Genomic DNA, 25901 nt, shown 5'->3' with positions numbered 1-25901 from the left:
CAAGACACCATGAGCTACTCTTGCAGCTCGTCTGCACTGCTCAGAGAACTTCATATCTGCCTGCACAATTACCCCCAGGTCCTTTTCATTCTCTACCACTGTCAGCGTAGTACCACAGAGTTGATACGTTGATCTGGGGTTACTGTTTCCCATATGTAGTACTTTACATTTGTCAATGTTAAACTTCATTTGCCACCTCTCAGCCCATCTGCTCAACCTTTCCAGATCCTGTTGCAGCAGCATAGTATCAGTAGTGTCCTTAACAACCCTGCCAACCTTGGTATCGTCTGCAAACTTGGACATTAAAAGCCTGATACACCATCATCAATATCATTTATAAATACAGAAAACAACAATGGACCCAACACTGAACCCTGAGGAACTCCACTAATAACATTAGTCCATGTTGAGCAGTGTCCATTGATTACCACTCTCTGTCTTCTGCCACTCAACCATCCCTTTATCCATAGCAGCAATTTGCCTCCAATGCCACACTTCTCCAATTTGTGCAGCAGTCTTCCATGCGCAACAGTATCAAAAGCCTTTCTAAGATCCAAATATATAATATCAAAGTTATTCCCTGCATCCAGTTCTTTTGTGACTACATCATAGTATCCAATCCCTCCGTAGCCAGGTGGGAAGGAGCACCAGTGTGTAGCACACGCTTCTTGATTAGACCGGGGTTCGAGCCCGTCACCACCAAATACGGAGGATGCGGAAAGGTCAGGGAATGACCACCGCACATCCCCGGAGCAATATGGCCTTAGTTGCTAATGCTCCTAAAAACCAAATAACAACAACAACAACAACAGTATCCAATCAAATTGGTCAGACAAGACCTGCCCTTAACAAAACCATGCTGTGTCTGAGCTATAACTGAATTCTTGTCCAGATGATCCTGCAGTGCTTCTTTAACCAGTGCCTCCATTAATTTTCCTGGAACCGAAGTTAAACTAACAGGTCTATAATTACTTGTGTCAGCCTTTGATCCTCCTTTGTGAATTGGGGTTACATTTGCACATCTCCAGTCCATGGGTACCTCCCCTGAGTCCAAAGAAGCTCTAATAATTATGGCTAGGGGTTTGCTTACTTCCTTTGCTGTCTCCTTTAATATAACTGGATAGATCCCATCCACCCCTGGTGCCTTTTTTTATGTTTATCCTCAGCAATTTCTCCTCCACTTTCCTCTCAGTTATTAGAAAATAATCTAGCTCACTGCCAATGTTTACTTCACCTACGACATTCCCCTTCCTGAATAACTCCTCATGTGTGAATGTAGATGCAAAATACTCATTTAGATTGTTAGCCACCTGAGCAGGATCCTCAACTGTTGAACCATCAACATCCAGTGGACCAATCTGATTCATCCCTTTCCTTCTTGAGTTTAAATAGGTAAAGAACTCTTTTCTGTTTTTCTTTGCGTCCTTTGCCAAGGATTTCTCATAATCTGCCTTTGCCTGCGTAATCTCCTTTGTGACTTGGTTACAGACCAACTTATATCTATCATAGGCTTCCATGTCACCCATTAATTTGTATGTATCCCATGCATTTTTCTTCTCTGCCATATGTCTCATTAGTTCATCTGACAACCATTTAGGCCTGAACCTTGAACAATATTTCTTGGTTGGTATGTAAAGCCTGGTAGCTTCCAAGATTAGTTCCTTGAATGCTTCCCATTTTGAATTTGCTGTTGGTAACATCATCAGTTGGTCCCACTGTATAGAATTTAAATACTGTCTCAGACCATCATAGTCGCCTTTACGAAAGCAAAAACCCTTCCCTTTGCCTCTGATGGTAGTTACCTCCTTGAGTAAATCCCACTTCAGCACACTGTGATCACTGCCACCCAGTGGTACTCTAAACTCAACAACCTCAACTGTCTTGAACACTTCTTCCTGGCTAATACAGTTCCTATGTGCAACTCCAAGAAATACAGAGTTCATGCTTTGTCACAAACATTCCAACTCACCCAGTTCTAATGAAAGCCTAACATTGAGTTTTTATCCCCCCCCCCTTTTGGCTAACTGTAATGATATTGTATGTGATCTAATGTATATAATGTATGGATGTATTTAATCTATACTATTTAATTTAATAATTCTTATAATTTAATTTAATTTAATTTTAATTTAATAAATTAATTAATTTAATAGCTATGAAGTCTGTAACTCTCCTAGCTCATATGCTGTACAGGGGTTAAAAGTGAATTAATAATAATCTTTTCTCAAAGTTTGAAAGTGGAAAGTTTGTGTGTCTAGCCAATTATTGTTGCATCTGCATGCTCTCCTCAGCCTTTTTAAAATTCTGCATTGTTTGTCTGCTTACCTTGCTGATAACAGTAATTAATATTTTGTTTGTGTGTGGGTGAGTTCAACATGGCATCAATAAATTTCATTAATGACGATATTATTATAACAAATAATTAGGCACATAACCAGTAAAATAAAATATCTTTAATCACAAATAGATACTTGTAGCTTTCGATGTTGAACGTGCTTCTTTGTCAACAGAAATGGAAACTTTAGAGATAAAATTATTCTAAAGGACACAGTTGTGCGAGCAGTGAGGCGTGCGAGGGCACGAGGTAGGCAAATCAATCATTAAACTGGTGTTCATTGTTGCTGTATGAATGTGCATAGTTTTTTCTCCAGCAATCATCTAGACTTAAAACTGTTGCCTCTAAGATGAGTGTAGTCTCATGCCTTTGCAGCGGTTCATGGCTCTCAAATTACACAATATATTGAGTGACTCTAATCAGAGGTGGTGGCGAAAGTGTCGGGAATGGTCAATTACTTCGTAGTCATGCTTGGGGATTGATGTCATGGTGGGTGGACCAGAAGTATTCCGCAATTGCGGACTGGTCGGTCTCAGCAAGGCAAATCGCTCTGTCGTGTTCTGCAAGGCGGTCTTGAAGATGTCTCGAGGTCTCTCCTATGTAGCAGCTGTCACAGTCTTTGCAGGCTATGCGGTATATTACACTGCTGCATAAGAGAAGAGTGACCGGGATCTTTACATTGGAAACTAGAGAACGCAAGTTTCTACCAGGCAGATGCACGCATTTTATGCGGTATTCTCAGAGGATTTTTGAGATCCGGCCCGACGTGCCTGGATAGTAGGGAATGTAGGCGGTAGGTACATTGTCCTGAGTTGATGGTAATCTCTGGTGGACTGTAAGCTCCTGTGCTTGAAGCCACAACTGATCAAGTGTGTCCTCACACTAGAAATCTTGTTGCGCCTAGCTTCATCTGTGCTGGAATGGCTCCAAGCCCTGGAGAATAGAGTGTGGGCAGTGCTGTTGAGATGACTAGGAGCATGGCCGGATCTGTAGTTTGTGAACTGACTGCACCACATTTGCTTACGGTATACTGAGGTTTCTAGATGTGGGCCCACACGTTTTACTAGAACATCCATGAATGGGAGAGATCCTTCTACTTCTAACTCTAGAATGAACTGGATGAACGCAGACAGGGAACTGAGATATTCTAGCAATGCAGTTTGCCGATGGTGAAGATGTCACTGATGTATCTGCACCATGTTGTAATAGGTACTGGTGGGTTCAGGAATATCTATTCTTCCAATTCTTCCATGCCGATGTTGGCCACAATGGAACTAACAGGGGCACCCATGGCAGTGCCATGTACCTGCTGGTATACAGAATCCTCAAAGGTAAAGACGTTGCCTGACAAGCAGAGGTTGAGGGCGGTACAGATGTCGTCAGTGGATGGTGATGTTCTGTTAGGAAGGTTTGAGTCACTCTCAAGGAGCCTCTTGGTGCAGTTTACGGCCTGTTGGACAGGGATTGAAGTAAATAACGACACTACATCAAATGATGCCATAACAGATTGTCAGAAATTGAGAGCTCTTTAATAAGGTGAATGAAGTCACCGCTGTTAGTGACAGTGTGGGTGGTATTTCCTACAAGAGGTGTGAGGAGTCGTGCAATATATTTGGATAGTTCATACGTAGGTGCATTGCAGCAGGACCCTATGGGCCGGAGAAGAACACGTGGCTTATGGATTTTTGGTAACCCATAAAACTGTGGTAGTTGGCAGCCTGTGGCATGAAGAAGCCACTGAGTCAGAGCAGAAATTTTCTTTGCTTTAAACCATGCATAGACAAGTTTATTAACGCAATATTCCAGACGTCCTAAGACTTTGATGGGCGGATCTTCATGGTTAGATTCACTCATTATATTGTGTAATTTGAGAGCCATGAACCACTACAAAGGCATGAGACTACTCCCCATCTTAGAGGCAACCGTTTTAAGTCTAGATGAGCACTGTAGATAAAACTACGCACGTCCATGCAGCAACAATGAACACCAGTTGAATGATTGATTGCCTACCTCATGCCCTTGCATGCCTCACTGCTTGCACAACTGTGTCCGTTAGAACAATTTTATCTCTAAAGTTTCCATTTCTGTTGACAAAGAGGCACGTTCAGCCTCGAAAGCTACAAGTATCTATTTGTGATTAAAGATATTTTATTTTACTGGTTATATGCCTAATTATTTGTTATCCTATGGATTCCAGTACAACAGGCCCATTTATCCTCATACGATATTATTATGTTAATATCATATTTATCTTCTTTCCAATACTCAAAATATACTTGGTTCAATTTAAGAAAAACTTTTTAAAAGTTTTCATTCTTTTTTAAGTTTAAAAAAAAAAAAAAAACATGAAGGTGGCAAAAAACGGAACTGTAGTCCATCAGTGTTGCAGAGAGAGGTGGGGGATCCCCAATTATAAAGTTTTCCTAATTAAGAATGTCTCTGAGTTGGTCTCCTTGAAAGCACTATACTGTGTGTGTGTAACCAAATTAGTCTTGAACTAATTTGGTTCAATAATTGATTTTCTAATTATCTATGAGTGGGTGCTACATCTTCATTGAGAGGGAACGTACTAGTTGTCAGCCAGATCGCAGAAAGCATCTTTGGCACCACCCCCCCCTTCAAAGTACTAACTCCATCTGCTAACTTTCTCAATCAACTCCAAGTATCTACTGCAGTTTCTTATGGAACAGAACAACCAATTGGATATTGGTTGTTCTGTTCCATAATGACAGCCTAACATTGAGTTTTTATTTACCAATACTGTCAACAGCTCATTCATGGAGGGGCAGGGACAAGAGCAGGTCTCCTTTAAAGACAAAATTACAGCTTTCCTTACTACCTTATAGTCAGAACAATACAGTTCTGCAAACTTTCTGTGGGCATTTGCCACACCCGAGCATAACCATTAGACTTGTTGTTGTTTTGGTTTTTAGGAGCATTAGCAACTAAGGCCATATTGCTCCGGGAATATGCGGTGGTCATTCCCTGACCTTTCCGCATCCTCCATATTTGGTGTTAATGGGCTCGAACCCTGGTCTAATCAAGAAGCGTGTGCTACGCACTGTTGCTCCTTCTCACCTGGCTACGGAGGCGCCAACCATGAGACAACTGGTTAGAAGATGTGCCGTGACTCGTTACTCCAAAACACAGCTTTCCATTTGTTTACAGTCAAAGAATGACAAGCCTTACTTCAATTTAAACAGCATTTGGCATTAGTTGCAGTTATTAGTGGATTGTCAATGGCTGCATGATCATGGTAACCCACATCATGTAGTGTTTCATGTAATGTATTGGTGTTGACAGTGTGCCCCAATCACCTCACTTAGAGCCTGGTTGGGTTGCAACGTCAGCTGGAATTTCAAGTGGATGATTTCTATCAGCTTTGGAAGTTTTCCGTATCATTTCATAACAATTTCTGCACCAGTCTACTTCCACATCACATAACCAATCCTAGGGATTTTCAGTGATTTCATATACAGATCAACTGCTTATATGGTATCCTATTATCATTCGATGCAGTAAGTTTGTTAATTTTGTCGATCACACCATCTTGAATTCAAAATCGTACTACTGTCTCCTTGAAAGCCTATAAGCATATTTATATGCTTATAGGCCTATATTTGTGTCTCGCATTTGGTGCTTGGTTAGGACTTGACTAACTATCAATGCAGGGTGTCTAGATATTAATTGTTGGGCAGTATATATATATGTTTATTATTATTATTATTATGGCTTTTTCTCCTTATGGGATTTTTTTTCACCCCATGACTGGTACCAAGGGCATGGAGGTGGTTGGTTGTGTCCTGTTACTAGTATTATTATTACTGTTGGTTGAGGAACTCTCTGATTATCCTATAGATCACAGCTTTCAGATATTCCATGTAAGTATTCTCTGTGAGGCCTATGGCTGCTAGGTTCTTATGGAGACTCTTTGGCCCATGCCAGTGATTAGCGTGGTGATCAGGCCATTACTTGTCACATATGCCACATTTCATTGACTTTCTGTCCTAGGTCTATATACTTCCTCCAAAAAACCTCATAGGTTTTTTGGAGGGTGCTAGTGTTGGGCACTGCTTTGCCCATCTGGTAGGTAGCCATTTCCTCCTTGTCGATGAGGGTTACTTCTGGTCTGTTGTGTAGCCACCTTGTTTGTTATAATGGTGCAGTCCCAGTACAGTTTGTTGCCAGTCAGACCTGGGGTTCATAATTGTAATACAGTACACTTTCTTTGATCAACTGGTATTTTTAACCTAGCTGCTGATGTATTATCCTGGCCAGCTGGTCATGTCAATAAGTATACTCCATCTAAGTGATCACGTGGTGATGTGCTGGATTGTTTGCAGGACCAGGTGGCATCGTCAAAATGTGTCATCAGTCACTCTGGTGTCCTTGGTAATGTGTTTCCTGTAGTTCCTGTTGTTAATTACATGGTCTTGGATGGCAAGCATGAATCCTTCAGTCTCAGGGAAGAGCCTCCCACTCATTAGCTATGTGTTGGAAGCCATCTTATCTGTGTAGTCTTGATGGAGGTCACTGTAGTGTTTGCTATGGAGTGTCTTCTTTATTTTCTGTTTACGTGTGTGAGTGGGTTCTCCTTATTCAGGCTGAGAAGCATGTTCCATTTGTCTGTCTTCATTAAGAATATGGTAACCCCTCCATGAGCACTATTTATAAGAGATCTATCTTGCTGAAAGAAAGCATAAATTTTAGCTGAGGGACATACTTGAGGTGTTAAATTTGTCTCCTATAAGCAGATACCCACAGGATGATAATTAGCCTTAACATTAGTAGAGGCATATGATGCAATGATGCAAGAAAGCGAGCTTATGTGGCATCAGCAAAAAAAAAAAAAAAAAACTTACTATTTCACCCATCCATATGCCCCAAAGGTTTGTCCACTTCTTCCTTGAATTTATTTAAGCTATCAACTTCCACAACATCTATTCTATAACTGTCTTTCCTCAATTAAATTTATGCTCTTCAGATGTGTAATCTGAGCAAGAGGAAGAATTCCATCAGTATCGAACTTGCTCAAACCATTCAAAGCCTTATACACCTCAATTAGATCACCTCACAGGTGACTAGTTTCAAGATGCTGCAATTTGCAGAACTTATGCCTTTCTCGGTAAGAGGACCCTTTCGTTCCCCTCGAAAATCATGTTTCCCTTTTCTGTACTCATCCTTACAACTCTATATACTTCCTAAAATGAGGCCTCCAGCCCTGTATGCAATACTCAAGGCATGCCTAACCATTTCCTTATACTAAGGAAATGGTCAGGCATAATCACCTCCTTTTCCCTACTCGCAAAATTCCTGTATATCATTGACAAGACCCCATGACCTGCTCTGGCAGCCTGTTTGCACTTCTCAGAAAACTTCATATCTGACTGCACAATTACCCTCAGATCTTTTTCATTCTCTACCATCCTGATTGGTATATTTCTCTGAGGTTACTGCCACACATATGCAGTACTTTGCATTTTTCAATGTTAAACTTCAGTAAGTTGGATAGGGAGCCAAAGTTGCCACTTCTCAACCCATCTGCTCAACTTATCTAGATCCTGTTGCAGCAGCATATTGTCATTAACAACTCAGTCGACCTTTGTATCATCTGCGAACTTGGATATGAAACCTAATATAACTTCAACAATATTATCGATAAATATACGAAACAGCAATGAGCCCAACACCAAACCCTGGGGGAACTCCACTAATAAGCTAATAAATTGAGCATGTATTGAGAAGGCTCAATGCTGATGGGATTCTTCCTCTTGCTCAGATTACAAACCCGAGGGGGAATTAACTGAAATTGAGGAAAGACAGTTGTCGAATAGATGTGCATAAATTTTCCTTTAGTCAGCGGGTAGTTGATTGCTGGAACAAACTTTCATCTGTTGTTGTGGAAGTTTATAGCTTAAATAAATTCAAGGAAGAACTAGACAAACATTTGGAGCTGTATAAGCTTGCTTTCTTGCATTATATGCCTCTACTAATGCTAATTCTAATAGCATTAGTCCACAAAGAGCAGTGTCCATTGATTGCCATTCTTTTGTCTTCTCCTACTCAACCACCCTTTTATCTATTTAGCAACTTGCCCTTAATGTTATAGTGCTCCAATTTGTACAGTAGTCTTCCAGGTGCAACAGTATCAAAAGCTTTCCAGAAATCCAAGTATATGATACCAAAATTATTTACTTCCTAAATGAGGATGGTCTGCTTTATTAGCCCAGAATGTATGTGGGAATCAAGCTTGATCTTCCCTTTTCTAGGAAAGGTTGGATGTCCAGTGTCCATTTCATTTTCTGCATAAATATCTAGGTTTCGTTCATCTGGGTTAGCATTATCAATATCCATGTTCATAATGTGTCACTGTTTACCTTCCTATTTGGAACTGATGTTTTCAGTTTTATAATGTTTGTTGGTGTGCACAATGCAGTTGACACAATTGTAACTGGATTGTTGGCATGCATTGTTGTTTGGCACTGTCTGTCACTTATTGCTCCTTGGCGGAATTTTGTGAAGACAATGTGAGCACTTCGGGCCCAATCTGCAAAGGATATGTTTGGGGGAACTAAGACTTCAGTTTGTGTTGCTGTTGACTAATATTTTTGGGTTGCTACAGAATATGTATGTTTAGGTCCATTAAGCATAATTTGCTTTTTCTCTTTGTAGGTAACTTTCCTCTCCTATGCTTTCGAATTTTTTTCCCCTGGTATCCAGAGTCCACAGTATTTCGAGTAGACTAGATGTTGGGTTTTGCAATTTGAACAGTGTGAAGTTTTGGCATTGTAATCCATTTGCATAAGACCATCCATTACTTCCTACTCTGCAATTATTCCTTTAGAGGCATTTAATATTGCATATGGGGAGACTTGTGCGGGTATACCATGTTCATGACTTTAGTAGAGGCTCAGAATTTTTAAGACTTGCAATTTTTTACCAATAAATCTACACACCTGAGTCTTCTCACCATTTTGGATGAATCTACTACATTTTCTAGGCATTTCTGTATAAGAAATGGGGAAGGATACCTCATAGTTCTGTCTAGCAGTGAATGCAACATGAGTGTGCGTGTGTGCATGTGTGTGTGTGTGTATACACAGCCTTTTTGACATTGATGTGTCATGGTCAGTTTTGTTGGCAGTATAAGATGGGCATCATATTCCATGGTTTGCTCTTTTTAGCCCTGAGGGAGTTAACTTTATCTTGAAGGTTTCTGTTCTCCGCCATGGGAAGGGGAAGGTAGGAGCAGTTCCACTAAGCAGTTGAAAAATTACTTATTCTAACTTGTGACTTTTAAGTTATAGAATTGCTTTAAAAGAAATACAATGTAAAATTAAAAAAAGTACTTCAATCAATTTTCTAGAGCTCTATATAAACTGTACTGGAATCACTTGATCTCAAATTTCTTTGATACCTGGGACTTATTTTTCCTGAAACAGAAATAAAGTTTACAGGTCTATAATTACTCACTTCTCCTTTTGATCTTCCTTTATGAATAGGGCAGACATTAGCAATCCATAGGAACAACTGATGAATCCAAGGAAGTTCTCATAATTGTGGCCACAGGGTTTACTTACCTCTTTTGCTGCTTTTAATGCTCATGAATAGATACCATCAGACCAAGGTGCTTTATTCAGTTTAAGCCTCAACAGTTTTCTCTTCCATTTTTCTCTCAGTTAACACAAAATAATTCAGCTCTAAATTACACAGAACAAGATCAACAGTTATGTGATTCATATCTAGGTTAACATGAACAAAGAACTCTTTGCTGCTTTCCTCTGCATTCCTAGACAAAGACTTCTCATAATCTGCCTAATCCCTTTGTGACTTGATTGGAGATTAATCTATACTTACTTTATGCTTCTGTGTCCCTTGATAATTTATAATGAATCTATTAAATATACTTCTCTTTCACTAATCTCATCAGTCCATCTGTCATCCATTTATGTTGAAACCATGAAAAATATCTCTTAGTTGGTATCAAAAGCTTATTAGCTTCTGATTACTTTGCTGAAAAATTACCACTTAGAATTTACCGTTGGTTTGGTTTGGTTTTGATTTGATTTTATTGGCAAAACAAATGACTGCAGTTATACTGCACCAAGAAAAGATTAAAATATTAACAAAGATAAATTCTGGTAACTTTTAAAAAGGTTACAAACTGTTATTTATATATATAGAGCAGTATAAGTTTAAAAGTAAATTATCCAATTTAGATATGTGTATATATATTAATAAGTTGCAAAAAATTTAAAACTGTGGCACATGGTTGTTGTCTAATAAAATCTGACTGAGTGTATAGTCGGATGAGTAAAAGCGTTAAAATATATATTGCTAACCTGAGTAAAATTAACGCAATCTATTAAAATATGCTTTATTGATAAAATGGTGTCAAAACACTCACACATAGGATGGTCATCTGCCCTCAGCAGAAATGAATGTGTTAGATGACTATGTCCTATGCGGAGTCGAGCAAGAACAACTTTCTCGCTATGATTCCTGTGCAGACTGAACTGCCGTGTTTCTATCACAGGCTTTATCTGGTTTAATTTATTTGTTCTCTCTCTATGCCATATTTCTTGCCATTGGGAATACATCTTGTTGTGTATTATTTGCCTGTAGTCTGTATAGGGGACTGTCAGGCAAAGATTATTAGTGGGAGCTGCTGATTCGGCTACAGTGTCAACTAAATCATTTCCCCTTATCCCAATGTGGCTAGGAATCCAGTAGAAGTGGATATCAAACTTGTGTTCATAAAGAGAATGTATCTCAAAGATGATAAAGGCTGTAATACACTCAAAGAATTGGAATATATTACTGACCTTTGGTATTGACAAGTCTGAATATGATCCAAGGCTAAATCTATAGCACGCTCTCTGCAGTGTATATGCTGGATTCAGAAAGAATCTGCTGAGATATTATAGTGTCTGGAAAGACAACAGCAGATCCTACACACGATTCCGATTCTGATTTCTAGCCATCTGTGCAAACTGGCAGAAAGTTGGAGTGCTGAATAGAGCTGCAGGTAGACAGATGATGGAGTCTCAGACTTTACCCAGTTCTTAAGGGAAAAGTTGCATGATGGAATATGAACATGCCAGGATGAAAGTGTTTGTGCAACCTCATCTACCATGATGTTAAACTCACTGAGTAGCTCTTGGACATGAATACCAAAAAGGTCAGTTGGCATCTAATGGGCACTATACAAATTTTCCAACATGGCTCAAAAACGGGTGCCTATGTAGGATGGTCTTGCAGGAGATTTCAGTTTTAAAGCATAGTTTAAAGACAACTGCTTATGTCGAAGCAATAACGGTGGTTCGTTTGCTTCGATGTATAAGCTCTGGACAGATGTTCGAAAAATGCTCCAGTAGTGATATGGATAACCTAATGGTGGACAGGGTACAGCCATTGAAGGACACTGTCTCTGGCTGAGGAGTATACCTGGGACTTGTAATATAGTTTGGATCATACAAGTGCACGATAGATACATAGTAAGGTGCACCAGTCTGCTCCCCAGCGCGTAGAGGAGAGAGTGCGAAGAATATTTAGTTCTCTTGTGTGCACTTTGTACCGAGTTGATGAATATGTTCTAGAAAGGTCAACTTCTTATCAAACACGAGGCCCAAGAATTTTGTGTCTAAACACTACTGGAATAGCATTTTGTCCGAGCCTGAATTCAGTTTCAGGATGAAGATTACGCTTATGACAAAAGTGTATGAAAATGACCTTCTGCGGCAAGAACCCGAATCCATTAGTAAGCGCCCAGGAATTAAGGTGATTAATGGCTTGTTGCAGTTGTCTTTCAATAACTTTCATGTTGAATGAGTCACAAAATATGCTAAAGTCATCAACATAGAGGGCATTGTTTACAGTTGGAAGAAGTTGTTCTCTAATGGAATTTACTTTGATGGCAATAAGCATGACACTCAATACTGATCCTTGTGGTACTCCCTCCTCTTGGCAAAAGGAGAAATGATCCTACACAAACTTGGAAAGACTGGTTGGCTAGAAAGTTTTTAATAAAAATAGGGAGATATCATCTAAGACGGAGGCTATGCAAATCTTTTAAGATACCGAATTTCCAAGTTGTGTAATATGCTTTCTCCATGTCAAAGAATACCGACGCCAAATGTTTTTGTTTTCTGAAAGGATCCCAGATGGATGTTTCCAGTCTAATTTAATGATCAAGAGTTGACCTGTTTTTTTGGAAGCCACTCTGGATGCTGGAGAGAAGATCATTTGATTCTAAATACCACATTAAATGAAAATTAACCATTCTCTGCAGGATTCTGCACAGAGAGCTAGTCAGAGCTATAGGATGGTACTTAGTAGGGAATTTAGGATCCTTTCCTGGCTTTGCAAAGGCAAGAATAATTGCCATGTGCCAGGAATCCGAAAATTGCTTTTTAATATAGATTCTGTTATACAGAACAAGCAGGCGATCCAAAGATGTTGGTGAAAGGTGTTTAAGCATTTCATAATGGATGCCACCTGGTCCAACAGCACTTACCTTAGAAAGGTAGAGAGCTCTTTTTAATTCCTGCAGTGTGAAAGGCACGTTGTAGGGACAAAGGCCTTTTGGTGTGAAATTTATGCCTGTTTTTCTCTTTTATGTTTCAGAACCAGGAACTCTGTGGAATAAGAAGATATCCCAGATGTGTTTGAGAATATTTCCCCAAGAGCCATGTGCTATTGCAGATGGCTCTGCAATAGTGCATCCATTATATTCTAGGATCAATGAAGGTGAAATGTATATTTTCCCATCATTTTCCAGATTTTATCCCAGACCACCTTAGTGCTGGTAGACTGGGTAATAAATGATGTAAAACAGATCTATGATTTCATTTGATTTTGACGGCGAATATAGCATGCTTTGGGTCATGCACATTTAAAGGCTATTAGGTTGACTGTGGTAGGATATTGGCGGAATATCCCCCAAGCTTTGTTTTGAGCCTTTTTTTGCTGCTGTGTATTATAAATTCCACTATGGTTTGGGAAATGGTGGAAACCGAAAAATGTTTTCGGAATGGCATTGGCAGCTGCATGGACGATATTTTCCGTGATGTACATGACTGCATCATTGATAGGCTCCTGACTGACTGCATTGAGGTCAAAACTTGGCAGATGTTTGAAGGCATTTCAGTCAGCCTGACCAGTCTTCCACCATGGTAACCTGAAAGGAAGGCACTGTCTCCTGCTTTGATTTGTGTAAGCAGGTTATCACAGGGATGTGATCACTTCCATATGGGTTCTCCTCCACTTCCCAAGTGAGTGAAGGGAGTAGAGAAGGGGAGCAGATAGAAAGATCAATGGCAAAAAATGTACGGTTAGGCATGTGGAAGAATGTGTTGATTCCCACATTTAGAAGGAGAGGTCACTGTCATTTAGCATATGCTCTATGACTTGTCCTGTTCCATTGTTACTAATAGTACTCCACAGGATGTTATGTCAATTAAAATCCCAAAGAAGTAAGAAAGAGGGAGGCAACTGCATTACAAGATCATCAAGGCCTTCCTGGAAGATGTCAGTCCCAGGTGGCAAATAAATAGAGCAGAAGATTAATAAAAAGCCCATTGTAAGGCGAATTGCAACAGCCTCTATGCTGGTTGTAAGTAACAAGCCTGAATTGGGGACTGGTTGCCCACAAGGATAGTCACTCCTCCATGAGTAGGTCCACCTGCAATTCTATCCTTATGACAAATTGTAATGTTATGCATGGTGGGGTCATCATTTCCCTTTAGGTAAATCTCCTGCAAGAAAAAAGCAAACTGGCTCATGCTTTTGCAGGAGGGCCTTGATGTTGTCAGTATTTTGCAGGAATTCATAACAATTCCATTGTAGGAATTTAGCCATTATTTTGGCTTGGTGGGTCCATCAGCTGGCTTCTAGGGTGCTGAGGCTTACTTTTGTCAGTCTTGGATTTATCTTTTTTGGGGAAGAAAGGATGCTGTCCTGTGTTCATTTCCTCTTCCGCAAAGAGTTCCAAGACTGAATTGTCACGTACCTCCTTGGATTCAACATCCATTTTTTCTTTCCCTGACATAGGCAGTTCAGTTTTTTGTAATGTTAATTTAGTGCTCACTTCTGTTAATTCTGGAGCACTGGGAGGTACTGATATTGGAGTGGCAGCTGACTGAGATTTTTGGCTGGGCTTTTATGAACTTAATAAATAGCGAGCAATGGGACTTAATGAGTCCCTTGGGGGAACAGTCATATCAGTTTGTGTCCCGATAGTACTCTTACCAGAAATTTTCAGGGAATATGAGGGTTTGCTGCTATTTATAGGTTGGATGCATTTTCTGGCCACCTGGTACGATATGTTCAGCTCGGTTTTTAGTTTTTCAATCTTTTTTTGTCCTTTCACTGCTGGCATGCTGAAGAGTATGCAGGGGGCTCTCCTTGACAGGTAATACAATTTGGCTTAGGAGCTAGGCATTCCTTGCTCTTCTGATCTTCTGCACAGGCAGGATTACCACAACTGTTTGTGAGTGGCCATACTTTTGACATCTAAAACACCTCAGTGGGTTTGGTACGTACATCCTCACCGGGCAGTTTAGATAGCCTGCCTTGATGGCACTTTGAGGCTGTGTAGTGTTGAATGTAAGGATGAGAACTTGGGTAGGGATGAGATTGCTATACTCTCGCATTGATATTCACTTGACAGCTGTAACTGCTTGTTCTTTCAATACAGAGCAGATCATTTCTTCAGAAACATGAAGAAGTTCCAGCGAAGGTAAATAAAGCCTGCACGAGAAGCACGCAAAAGTTCGATGAAATTTACCGGTAAAAGTATCTTGCCGTAACGGCATTTGTATTATTGCTCGCTCGGTAAACAGACAGTGGGTGTTATCGGTCAGGAGTATAAATTGAATCCCATGGGAGACTGAAACCCTCCCAAAGTGGAGGGGGTGACCTGACCTTTTTTTTCTTTAGAATCACTGGTAGACTAGTGGATAAATTGTTTTTTTTAAGAAAAAAAAAAAAAAAAAGGCAAAGGAAACCCACACGAGAAGCACAGCAATTTTCAAAAAGGTTTACCGGTGAAACTACATTACGAACATTTTTATGACGCCAGAACTTCCAATATGACTCAATTCGTGATTCAATTAGTTAATTCAATTAGTGATTCTAAAGAAAAAAGGTCAGGTTACCCCCCCCAACTTTGGGAGGGTTTCAAGCTCCCATGGGATTCAACTTCTACTCCAGATGGATAACACCCACCGTCTGTTTACGAGCAAGCAACAATACAAATGCCGTTACAGCAAAGTACTTTTACCGGTAAATTTCATCGAACTTTTGCGTGCTTCTCGTGCAGGCTTTCTTTACCTTAGCCAAAGTTCTCACTCTGATATAAGACACCACGTGAGGAGTTCAAAGTTTTGTGGAGGGTTACGATGATAGGTATTCCCCCTTATCGATGTGACTTTCAAGATTTTTTCAGCATGCTTTGTATTTGATGCTTTGACTAAAATATCTCCAGAATGCAGCCGTTTTATGGATTGGTGATCCTGCCATCCCTTCTAATCCTTTCTGGATAAAGAAGAGTGACATTTTCACAATTGACTGCTCTCCAGCAGAATGGAGAATGAGGAAAAGCGGTGTCACAGATGGTGTTCAATCCTCAGTTCTGGCTCTTTTAATAGAATTGGTGTAATTAGAAGAGGCATTAGTAGAGGCATTTGATGCAAGAAAGCAAGCTTATGCAGCATCAGCCAAAAAAAACACCACTTCCACTTCACCCCTCTGTTCGTTCGAAATACCTGTCCAGCTGAGCCTTAAAATTATTTAGGCTATCAACTTCCACGACAAGGGATGGAAGTCTGTTCCACCAACCAACCGCCCCGCTGGCTAAAGGCAAATTTCCGCATGTCTAATCTACATCTGTCTTTCCTCAATTTAAATTTATGCCCTCTCAGGTGATTATTCTGAGCAAGAGGAAGAACCCCATCAGCACTGAGCATGCTCAAACCATTCAAGGCTTTATACACCTCTATCAGATCACCTCGTTGATGCCTAGTCTCCAGGCACTGTAATTTGCAAAACTTAAGCCTTTCTTCGTAAGAGCACCCCTTTGTTCCATTCACTAATCTTGTTGCCCTTCTCTGTACTCGTTCCAGCAGTTGTACATCCTTCTTGAAATGAGGCCTCCAGACCTGTATACAGTACTCAAAGTGTGGCCTGACCATTGCCTTATACAAGGGGAATAATCACCTCCTTATCCCTGCAGGCACCTCGATAGCCAGGTGGGAAGGAGCAGCAGCAGCACTGTGTAGCACACGCTTCTTGATTAGACTGGGGTTCGAGCCCGTCACCACCAAATACGGAGGATGCGGAAAGGTCAGGGAATGACCACCGCATATCCCCAAGCAATATGGCCTTAGTTGCTAATGCTCCTAAATAACAAACAAACAAATAAACAACTTATCCCTGATAGAAAAATTCCTATATATCATTGGCAATACACCATGAGCTACTCTTGCAGCCCGTCTGCACTGCTCAGAGAATTTCATATCTGCCTGCACAACCAACCCCAGGTCCCTTTCATTCTCTACCACTGTCAGTGTAGTACCACAGAGTTGATACGTTGCTCTGGGGGTTGCTGTTTCCCCTATGTAGCACTTTACATTTGTCAATGTTAAACTTCATTTGCCACCTCTCAGCCCATCTGCTCAACCTTTCCAGATCCTGTTGCAGCAGCATAGTGTCAGTAGTGTCCTTGACAACCCTGCCAACCTTCGTATCGATGCAAACTTGGACATTAAGCTTGATATACCATCATCAATATCATTTATAAATACAGAAAACAATAATGGACCCAACACTGAACCCTGAGGGACTCCACTAATAACATTAGTCCACGATGAGCAGTGTCCATTGATTACCACTCTCTGTCTCCTCCCCCTCAAATTCTCATCTGATCGATTAGGCAGGGGCCTTGTTGGGGCCCCAGAACAAGTAGGATTTATATTACTCATAGGAGTAAGATAAAAATTTCCGATGCCCTAAGTACCTCATCCACCACGGAGCCCTATGAGGGGATGCCCACTTGTGAACTAGCAGGTTATTTGTTATTTGGTTTTTAGGAGCATTAGCAACTAAGGCTATATTGCTCCGGAGATATGCGGTGGTCATTTCCTGACCTTTCCGCATCCTCCGTATTTGGTGGGCACGGGAACTAGCAGGTACTGCATACATGAATAGGATGCTAGGTTCACTTAGGAGCATCATACCCACATTTCCAATAAGCCTTGACCCGTCCCAGGACCAAAGGGAGGGAGATTTATTGTAATGCAGTTGATACTAGCAGTAAGAACCACCTGCTGATTTATCCCAGTTAGGCTGGTCTGGGACCACCTGTCTTGTCGAAGCAGGGGCCGAAATGGCTGGGCCCCTCAACCACAAGGATCCCACTTTCTGAGTTTCGACTGGTCGTGGCGCACGACTGCACATGCTGGATTCCAATGATATAACCCTGGAGCCAATGTATGGGTGCTAGAATCCCATCGATGCTAATCTGGAAGGCCAGGACATCACTGGGAGGTCCCCTCACAATGTACATGTGCCCAAATCAAGGGGTTACTGTTGGTAACATCATAAATTGGTCCTACTGAACAGAATTAAAAAAATTGTGTGAGACCACTGCAGTCACCTTTCTGAAATCATAAAGCTGTTCCCTTTGATTCTTGTAGATATAAACATAGAAGTTTTTGCTGTTTTTCTTTGCATTCTTTGCCAGAGACTTCTCATAATCTGCCTTAACCTGCCTAACCTCCTTTGTGACTTCCTTGATTGTTTTCCTAAATACTTCCCATTTAGATTTTGCTGTTGGTGACATTATCAGTTTGTCTCACTGAACAGAATTTAATAACTGTATGAGACCACTGTACTCACATCCTTGACACACTATTTATGTCTTTAATTAAATTCCACACTGGGGGAAGCACTGTGATTGCTTTCCCCCAGTGGGACTTTTACCTGTAGATTCTTAATTTATGAAGAATTGCTGCTGATGACCAAATCAAGAGTATTGCTTCCTCTTGTTACATCTCTAACATGTTGCTGTTGAAAACAGTCAATCAAGAAATCCACAAAAGTCTAGCTAGTGTGTAAGTGACCAACCTACAAATTTCAGTCAACATCTGGAAAGTTACAATCACCCATTATGAGATATTCTGATTTGCTGGCCCACTCTATTTCTCTGTATAGCTCTTTGGTATACAAAACTCAGTTCTTTCATCACACCAAACTAAATCAACATTACAGTGTCCACCTGTGTCTACTGGGTGTGCTGCCTTAAGAGTCTATATGCTTCTTAGCCAAGAGCATAAGTCCTCTCTCTCTTCCACAAATACTCCTACAGTCTATTTTATAACAGCCCAATAACCTTTCCAATCCTAGAGGTCCTATCTATAAAATATACAGACCAGTTAGTTTAACTTCTGTTCCGGGTAAAATAATGGAGTCGCTGGTTAAAGATGCATTGCAGGATCATCTAGACAAGACTGCAGCAATAATTCAGACACAGCATGGGTTTGTTAAGGGAAAGTCTTGTCTGACAAATTTGATAGGATATTACGATGTGGTTACAAAGGAACTGGATGCAAAAAACAATTTTGATATCATATATTTGGATTTCAGGAAAGCTTTTGACACTGTTGCGCATGGAAGACTATTGTACAAATTGGAGCAGAATGGTATTAAGGGTAAGTTGCTACAATGGATAAAAGGATGGTTAAGTGCGAGAAGACAGAGGGTGGTAATCAATGGGTGCTGCTCTTCTTGGACTAATGTTATTAGTCGAGTCCCACAGGGTTCGGTGTTAGGTCCACTGTTGTTTTGTATATTTATCAATGATATTGATGAAGGTATATCAGGCTTAATGTCGAAGTTTGCAGATGATACAAAGGTTGGCAGGGTTGTTAATGACAGTAATGGCAGTCTGCTACTGCAACAGGATCTAGATAATTTGGGCAGATGGGCTAAGAAGTGGCAACCGAAGTTTAACCTTGACAAATGCAAAGTACTGCATATGGGGCGCCTCTGTAGCCAGGTGGGAAGGAGCAGCAGTGCATAGCACACACTTCTTGATTAGACCGGGGTTCGAGCCCGTCACCACCAAATACGGAGAATGCGGAAAGGTCAGATGACCACCGCATATCCTGGAGCAATATGGCCTTAGTTGCTAATGCTCCTAAAAACCCAATAACAAACAAACAAACAAACTGCATATGGGTAGAAATAACCCCAGAGAAATGTACCAACTGTGTGGCACTACACTTAAGCTGGTAGAAAATGAAAAAGACCTGGGAGTAATTGTGCAGTCAGATATGAAGTTCTCTGAGCAATGCAGACAGGCTGCCAGGGCAGGTCATGGGGTTTTGTCAATGATATATAGGAATTTTCTAGTAGGGAAAAGGAGGTGATTATCCCTCTGTATAAGGCAATGGTCAGGCCACGCCTTGAGTACTGCGTACAGGTCTGGAGACCTCATTTTAGGAAGGATGTAGATTTACTTGAGCGGGTACAGAGAAGGGCAACAAGATTGGTGAGGGGAATGAAGGGATCCTCTTACCAAGAGAGGCTTAAGTTCTGCAAATTGCAGTGGCTGGAGACTAGGCACCTGTGCGGTGATGTGATTGAGGTATATAAGGCCTTGAATGGATTGAGCACGCTGAATTCTGATGGGATCATTCCACTTGTTCAGATTACGAACCTAAGGGGACATAAATTCAAATTAAGAAAAGATAGATGTAGAATAGATGTGCGGAAATTTGCCTTTAGCCAGCGGGTGGTTAATTGCTGGAACAAACTTCCATTTGTCGTTGTGGAAGTTGATAGCTTGAATAAATTTAAGGAGGAACTGGACAGGCATTTGGAGGGAATGGTGTGATTTTTTTTTTTTTTTTTTTGGCTGATGCTGCATAAGCTCATACATTTGCTTTCTTGCATCACATGCCACTACTACTACTACTACAGTAGGTGTGGGGGTACATAGGAGAATCATATAGAAGGATAAATTCAGAATCAAAGAACACAAAAAAAGTACAATATGGAAGAGTCCTAAAGTCCGACGTAGCCCTTATGCATTAATTCAAATGTCATGACACTTGGGATTTCAATAGCACCAGAATCCTTTCAACTGACAACCAATACAACAGGAGGAAATTTGAAGAAGCCTTCTTCATAAAAATGTATGAAGGCTCAGCAATCAACAGAAAACAGGGAGTTGAATTTAATACGTAATATTTCAACCATTTTGATAAGAAAATTGAAGAAGAAATGAAAAACTAAGAAAAGAAAATAGTCCAGATATCTGGAGGAGCAGCCTACATACAACCCCCCATCCAGACCCCTTCCAGAACCAGCCTACACACCAACCATGATGTTCAAAGTATGAGAGCAAAGGTCATCATCACTACAAAAAACCGCAGAATCCTGGGTAGAAAACTTGGCAACATCCCTGTGGCTAATAGTTCTAATCCCTCACCTATAAATTAACTGCTGGCAGCACCCCTTACCTGTATACACCTCAGGTTTCTGGGAGAATTGGCAAGAGAAGTCTGTCGGCAGGTAAGAATGTAATTATGTATTTGGTTTTACTTAATTTAATATCTGTTTTCTATTGTAATGGTATTTAAAACTTAATTCTTTAAACCTATCGTTCACAATTAATGAACTTATTGAATTATGTAAATGAATATTATATTAATTGCAATTATAATATTGGTAATTGTTATTGTAACATTGTAATTTATTCAATTGTAACCATTTATAATTTTCTTTCCTCCAACAGCATGGTCTAATGGTATCGGTAAGATGACTGAAATGTCACATTAAATGGTTTATGTGATTAGCTTAAAAAACTATATTATTTATTTCATGTGATATATGAGTGGTATTAATTATAGTAATAATCTTAATGGGCCACTGTTTTATTGTTTTATTTTTAAAAAAAACTGTGTGCATTAGAAATAAAACAATTTTTTATTATCAATGTTTTTCAGTTATCTGTGCTTAGTCTACATATTCATATCAATATTTTTCTAAAACACATACCCAGGTTCCATATCAATTTGGCCTTCAAAATCCATTCTAATTCTTCTGTCCCCAGGTGCCATAATAATCCAGTCACATTCAAGATCATGAGGTGGGGGTGATGGGTAATTAGGTGAATTTATATCAACTTCTGGACTATCTCTATTTACATATAAGTTTCCTCCACATCCCAAAGAAATTTCATGATAAATAAGCCTAAAACTCTGTAGAGGGGGAAATAAAATATGAAAATTATCACTAGTTGCTGTTGCAGATTATGGATATAAGTACCTTGAATAAAGAACTATCATAAACAAAATCTGTATTTTAACCAACAAAAGAAGTTAAAAAAAAATAGCTTTACCTGATTAAAAGCAAAAAATATTAAAAATGCTGTTGCATACTGATGATACTGACATAGGGCAATCTCTTTTTCATTATAAATATCATGAAAAATGCAGGCAATTTATGTTTCACTTCTGGGCATGCAGGGTGATCAGACTGCACTGTAGCTTACTGTCCATTATGTAGACTATGCCAGTAGGAAGAACTCATCTAAAATCAAGATTAATTATAATACCAAAGAGGGGAAAAAAAAAATGTCAGTTTTTTTTTTTTTAACCAAAATTTTGTTTGAAAGAATATATTTCTTTTTTTGTGACGGAGGGGGGGGGAGCATTAGCAACCACGCTGAAGAACTCAGAAAATACATATTTTTATCACATTTAATTTGCAATAATTTATTCTCAGAAGTTCAGAATATGTTCCTTTTGGGATTGACTATTTCACTAGAGCAGTTTTTTGTTTCATTTCAATAGAACATTTATTTGGGTTGTTCTGTTGAACATTAATTTGCCTTTTGTCTTTGATAAATAATGACTGACACTCTCTCTCTCTCTCTCTCTCTCTCTCTCTCTCTCTCTCTCTCTCTCTCTCTCAATCTCTCTCTCTCACACACACACACACACACACACACACACACACACACACACACACACACACACACACACACACACACACACACCAAAACTAACGTATTCCCTTTTACTATAATTTCTCCAAACAAATAAGCCATTTAGGGCCTGTATACTTTTCCAGATGAGCTGTGTGTGTGTGTGTGTGTGTGTGTGTGTGTGTGTGTGTGTGTGTGTGTGTGTGTGTGTGTGTGTGTGTGTGTGTGTGTGTGTGTGTGTGTGTGTGTGTGTGTGTGTGTCGGTGTCTTTTGTGATGGTTGAGGCACCAGCAATCCATGAATCACGTTTCACTTTCTGTCTAACTTGTCTTACTTTACTTTTAAGCCTTTTATAAACAATTAAGTTACAGAAGGACACTTGCAGAAATTGTTCCATTCATGGTTTTTCGCGTGTTTGCCATTAAAGCACTCTGTATTCCACCAGTGATTTCAGTAGGTGCAATATGTCTTGGATTTTGGAATAGAATCATCAGCTGCAGTGAGAATCTAATTGGTTATGTATGTAGTTACATCATCAATAGGTTGTTTTTGAACATAAAATCTTTCTAGACACATATAGCCATCCCAATTCACCTTTTTAAACTTCCATGGATCTTTGATCAGGATTTGTAGTTACCCCTGTTTGTAATGAGCAAATAATCAGAAAATTAAAGGGATCAGTTAACACTGATTCCTTTAATTTAATAATTAAAGGGATCAGTGTTAATTAAATTAAATTAATTTAATAAAATTAAAGGGATCAGTTAACACTAACCATGTCATGAGTGGTCAGTGTTAACTCAAAAATAAGTTAATTAGCATTAACTTATTTTTTAAACTCAAAATTATTCATCCATCCTACTTCATGTAGCAACAGCAGATTATCTAAGTTGAGTACCATTTATAAAGCTTTGCTATTCGAAATTGAGTCATTTGAATGATTGCTTAGTCCTCAGCAGTTCTATTGTGTGATGTTGTGCATTATTTAAGTTTAGATGAGAATGATTCATCTGGCTGTTTTTTGTATGCAGGGAATTTTTTTTCTTTTTTTCTCTCAGTAATTTTTTTGGGAATATATGGGGCATCCAGTATCCACTGTGTAGGTGGCATGAAGTTCCAGGATGGGTATATATCCACTTGTAATCTGGGTGTATATCCACTTCCATATTGTTGGTGAGTGCATCAGTTTTTTACAACTTTACCAGTATTCAATTTTTCAGAGTCATTTGAGACAGTTGGATTATTAGGTGGGATACTAATTTAGTGTTAGTGGCTTCACTGCTTTTAGTTTTAGGAGTGTCTTTTCCAGAGGTCGATAGAGTTGCTTTAACACAGTTAGCTAGAAAGGTGAAGTGGAAGAGAAATTGTTAAAGTTAAAAATAAGCAGGTACCTGTGTTGGATGAGATCTATCCAATTATATTAATGGAGGCAGTGAAAGAAGTAACCAAACAATTACTCATAATTACGAGAGCATCGTTGGATTCAGGGGATGTCCCCCACAGACTGGATATGTGGGAATGTATGTAGGGATAAGGAGGTGATTATCCCATTGTCCAAGGCAATGGGGCCACATCTTTAGCATTAACATTAGCAAGGGCACGTGATGCAAGAAAGCAAGATTACATAGCATCAGCCAAACCCCCCCCCCTCTCTCCTTTCACCCATCCACTCGCTCCAAATGTTTGTCTAGTTCTGCCTTGAATCTGTTAAGCTATCAACTACAACGACAAATGGAAGTTTGTTCCATCAATCAACCACCCGCTGGGAAACTTCCGCACATGTATCCTACAACTGTCTTTTCTGAATTTGAATTTATGCCCTCTCAGACAATTATTTTGAGCAAGAGGAAGAATCCCATTAGCACTGAGCATCCTAAAACCATTCAAGGTTTTATACACCTCTTTCAGATCACCTTACAGGTGCCTAGGCTCCAGACACTGTAATTTGAAAAACTTAAGCCTTTCTTCATAAGAGTAACACATTGCTCCATTCACTAATCTTGTTGCCCTTCTCTGTACTCATTAAAACAGCTCTACATCCTTCTTAAAATGAGACATTCAGACCTGTATACAGCACTCAAGGTGTGGCCCTGACCATTGCCTTATTCAAGGGGATAATCACCTCCTTATCCCTGCTAGGAAAATTCCCGTATATCATTCCTGTATTCCAGTAAGAAACCATAAGCTACGCTTGCAGACCATCTGCACTGCTCAGAAAACTTCATATCTGCCTACACAATTACCCCTAGGTACTTTTAACTCTCTACCACTGTCAGTGTAGTACTACACAGCTGATACGTTACTCTTTGGTTACTGTTTCCCATATGCAATATTTACATTTGTCAATGTTAAACTTCAGTTGCCACCTCTCAGCCCATCTGCTCGACCTTTCTAGATCCTGTTGCAGCAGCGTCTGTTATTGTACATCCTTAACAACCCTGCTAACCTTCGTATCTTCTGCAAACTTGGACACTAAACCTGATATACCATCATCAATATCATTTATAAATACAGAAAACAACAGTGGACCAACACTAAACACTGAGGGACTCCACTAATAACACTGGTTCACGAAGAGCATTGTCCATTGATTACCACTCTCTGTCTTCTCCCACTCAACCATCCCTTTATCCATAGCAGCAATTTGCCTCCAATGCCACACAGCTCCAATTTGTGCAGCAGTCTTCCATCTGCAACAGTATCAAAAGCCTTTCTATGATCAAAATATATGATATCAAAATTATTCTTTGCATCCAGTTCCTTTGCAACTACATCACAGTATCCAATCAAATTGGTCAGACAAGACTTCCCCTTAACAAACCCATGCTGTGTCTAAGCTATAACTGAAGTCTTATCTAGATGATCCTGCAATGCTTCTTTAACCAGCGCCTCCATTAATTTCCCTGGAACAGAAGTTAAACTAACAGCTCTTTAATTACCTGTGTCTCCATTTGATCCTCCTTTGTGGATGGGATCACATTTGCACATTCCCAGTCCATGGGTACCTCCCATAATTATGGCTAAGGGTTTGCTTACTTCCTTTGCTTCTTCCTTTAACATAACTGGATACATTTCATCCACCCCAGGTGCCTTTGTTATGTATATCTTCAACAATTTCTCCTCCACTTTACTCTCAGTTATTACAAGAATGGCAGAGTTTAATAGACCTCTGGCATTCCCCTCCCTGAATAACTCCTCATGTGTGAATGTAGATGCAAAATATTCATTTAGTTTGTTAGCTACCTGAGCAGGATCATCAACAGTTGAATCAATGATATTAAGTGGACCAATCTGATTCGTCCCCTTTCTTCTAGAGTTTACATAAGTAAAGAACTCTTAGCTGTTTTTCTTTGCATCCTTTGCCAAAGATTTCTCATAATCTGCCTTTGCCTGTCTAACCTTCTTTGTGATTTGGTTACAGACCAACTTATATCTACCATAGGCTTCTGTGTCACCTGTTAATTTATATGTACCCTATGCATTTTTCTTCTCTGCATCTAATTGGTTACAATATTTCTTAGTTGATATGAATAGCCTAGTAGCTTCCAAGATTATTTCTTTGAATGCTTCCCA

The 25901-nt window shown here is 39.8% G+C and overlaps 1 protein-coding gene across 1 annotated transcript in view; it reads right to left on the bottom strand.

Annotated features, from left to right (window-relative positions):
• Positions 1 to 25901, bottom strand: part of LOC150088287 (cubilin-like) — a 1623406-nt gene that overhangs the window by 791377 nt on the left and 806128 nt on the right. The window contains exon 24 of the mRNA XM_090370104.1: positions 21398 to 21600. Coding sequence (XP_090226230.1) covers positions 21398 to 21600 — 203 coding nt within the window. The remainder of the gene's footprint in view (positions 1 to 21397; positions 21601 to 25901) is intronic.

The sequence above is a fragment of the Mastigoproctus giganteus genome, chromosome 3, assembly GCF_048544385.1.
Source record: "Mastigoproctus giganteus isolate SK-2022 chromosome 3, ASM4854438v1, whole genome shotgun sequence".
Taxonomy (NCBI): domain Eukaryota; kingdom Metazoa; phylum Arthropoda; class Arachnida; order Uropygi; family Thelyphonidae; genus Mastigoproctus; species Mastigoproctus giganteus.
The sequence above is the reverse complement of the archived record's forward strand: the minus strand, read 5'-3'. Positions and strand labels throughout refer to the sequence as shown.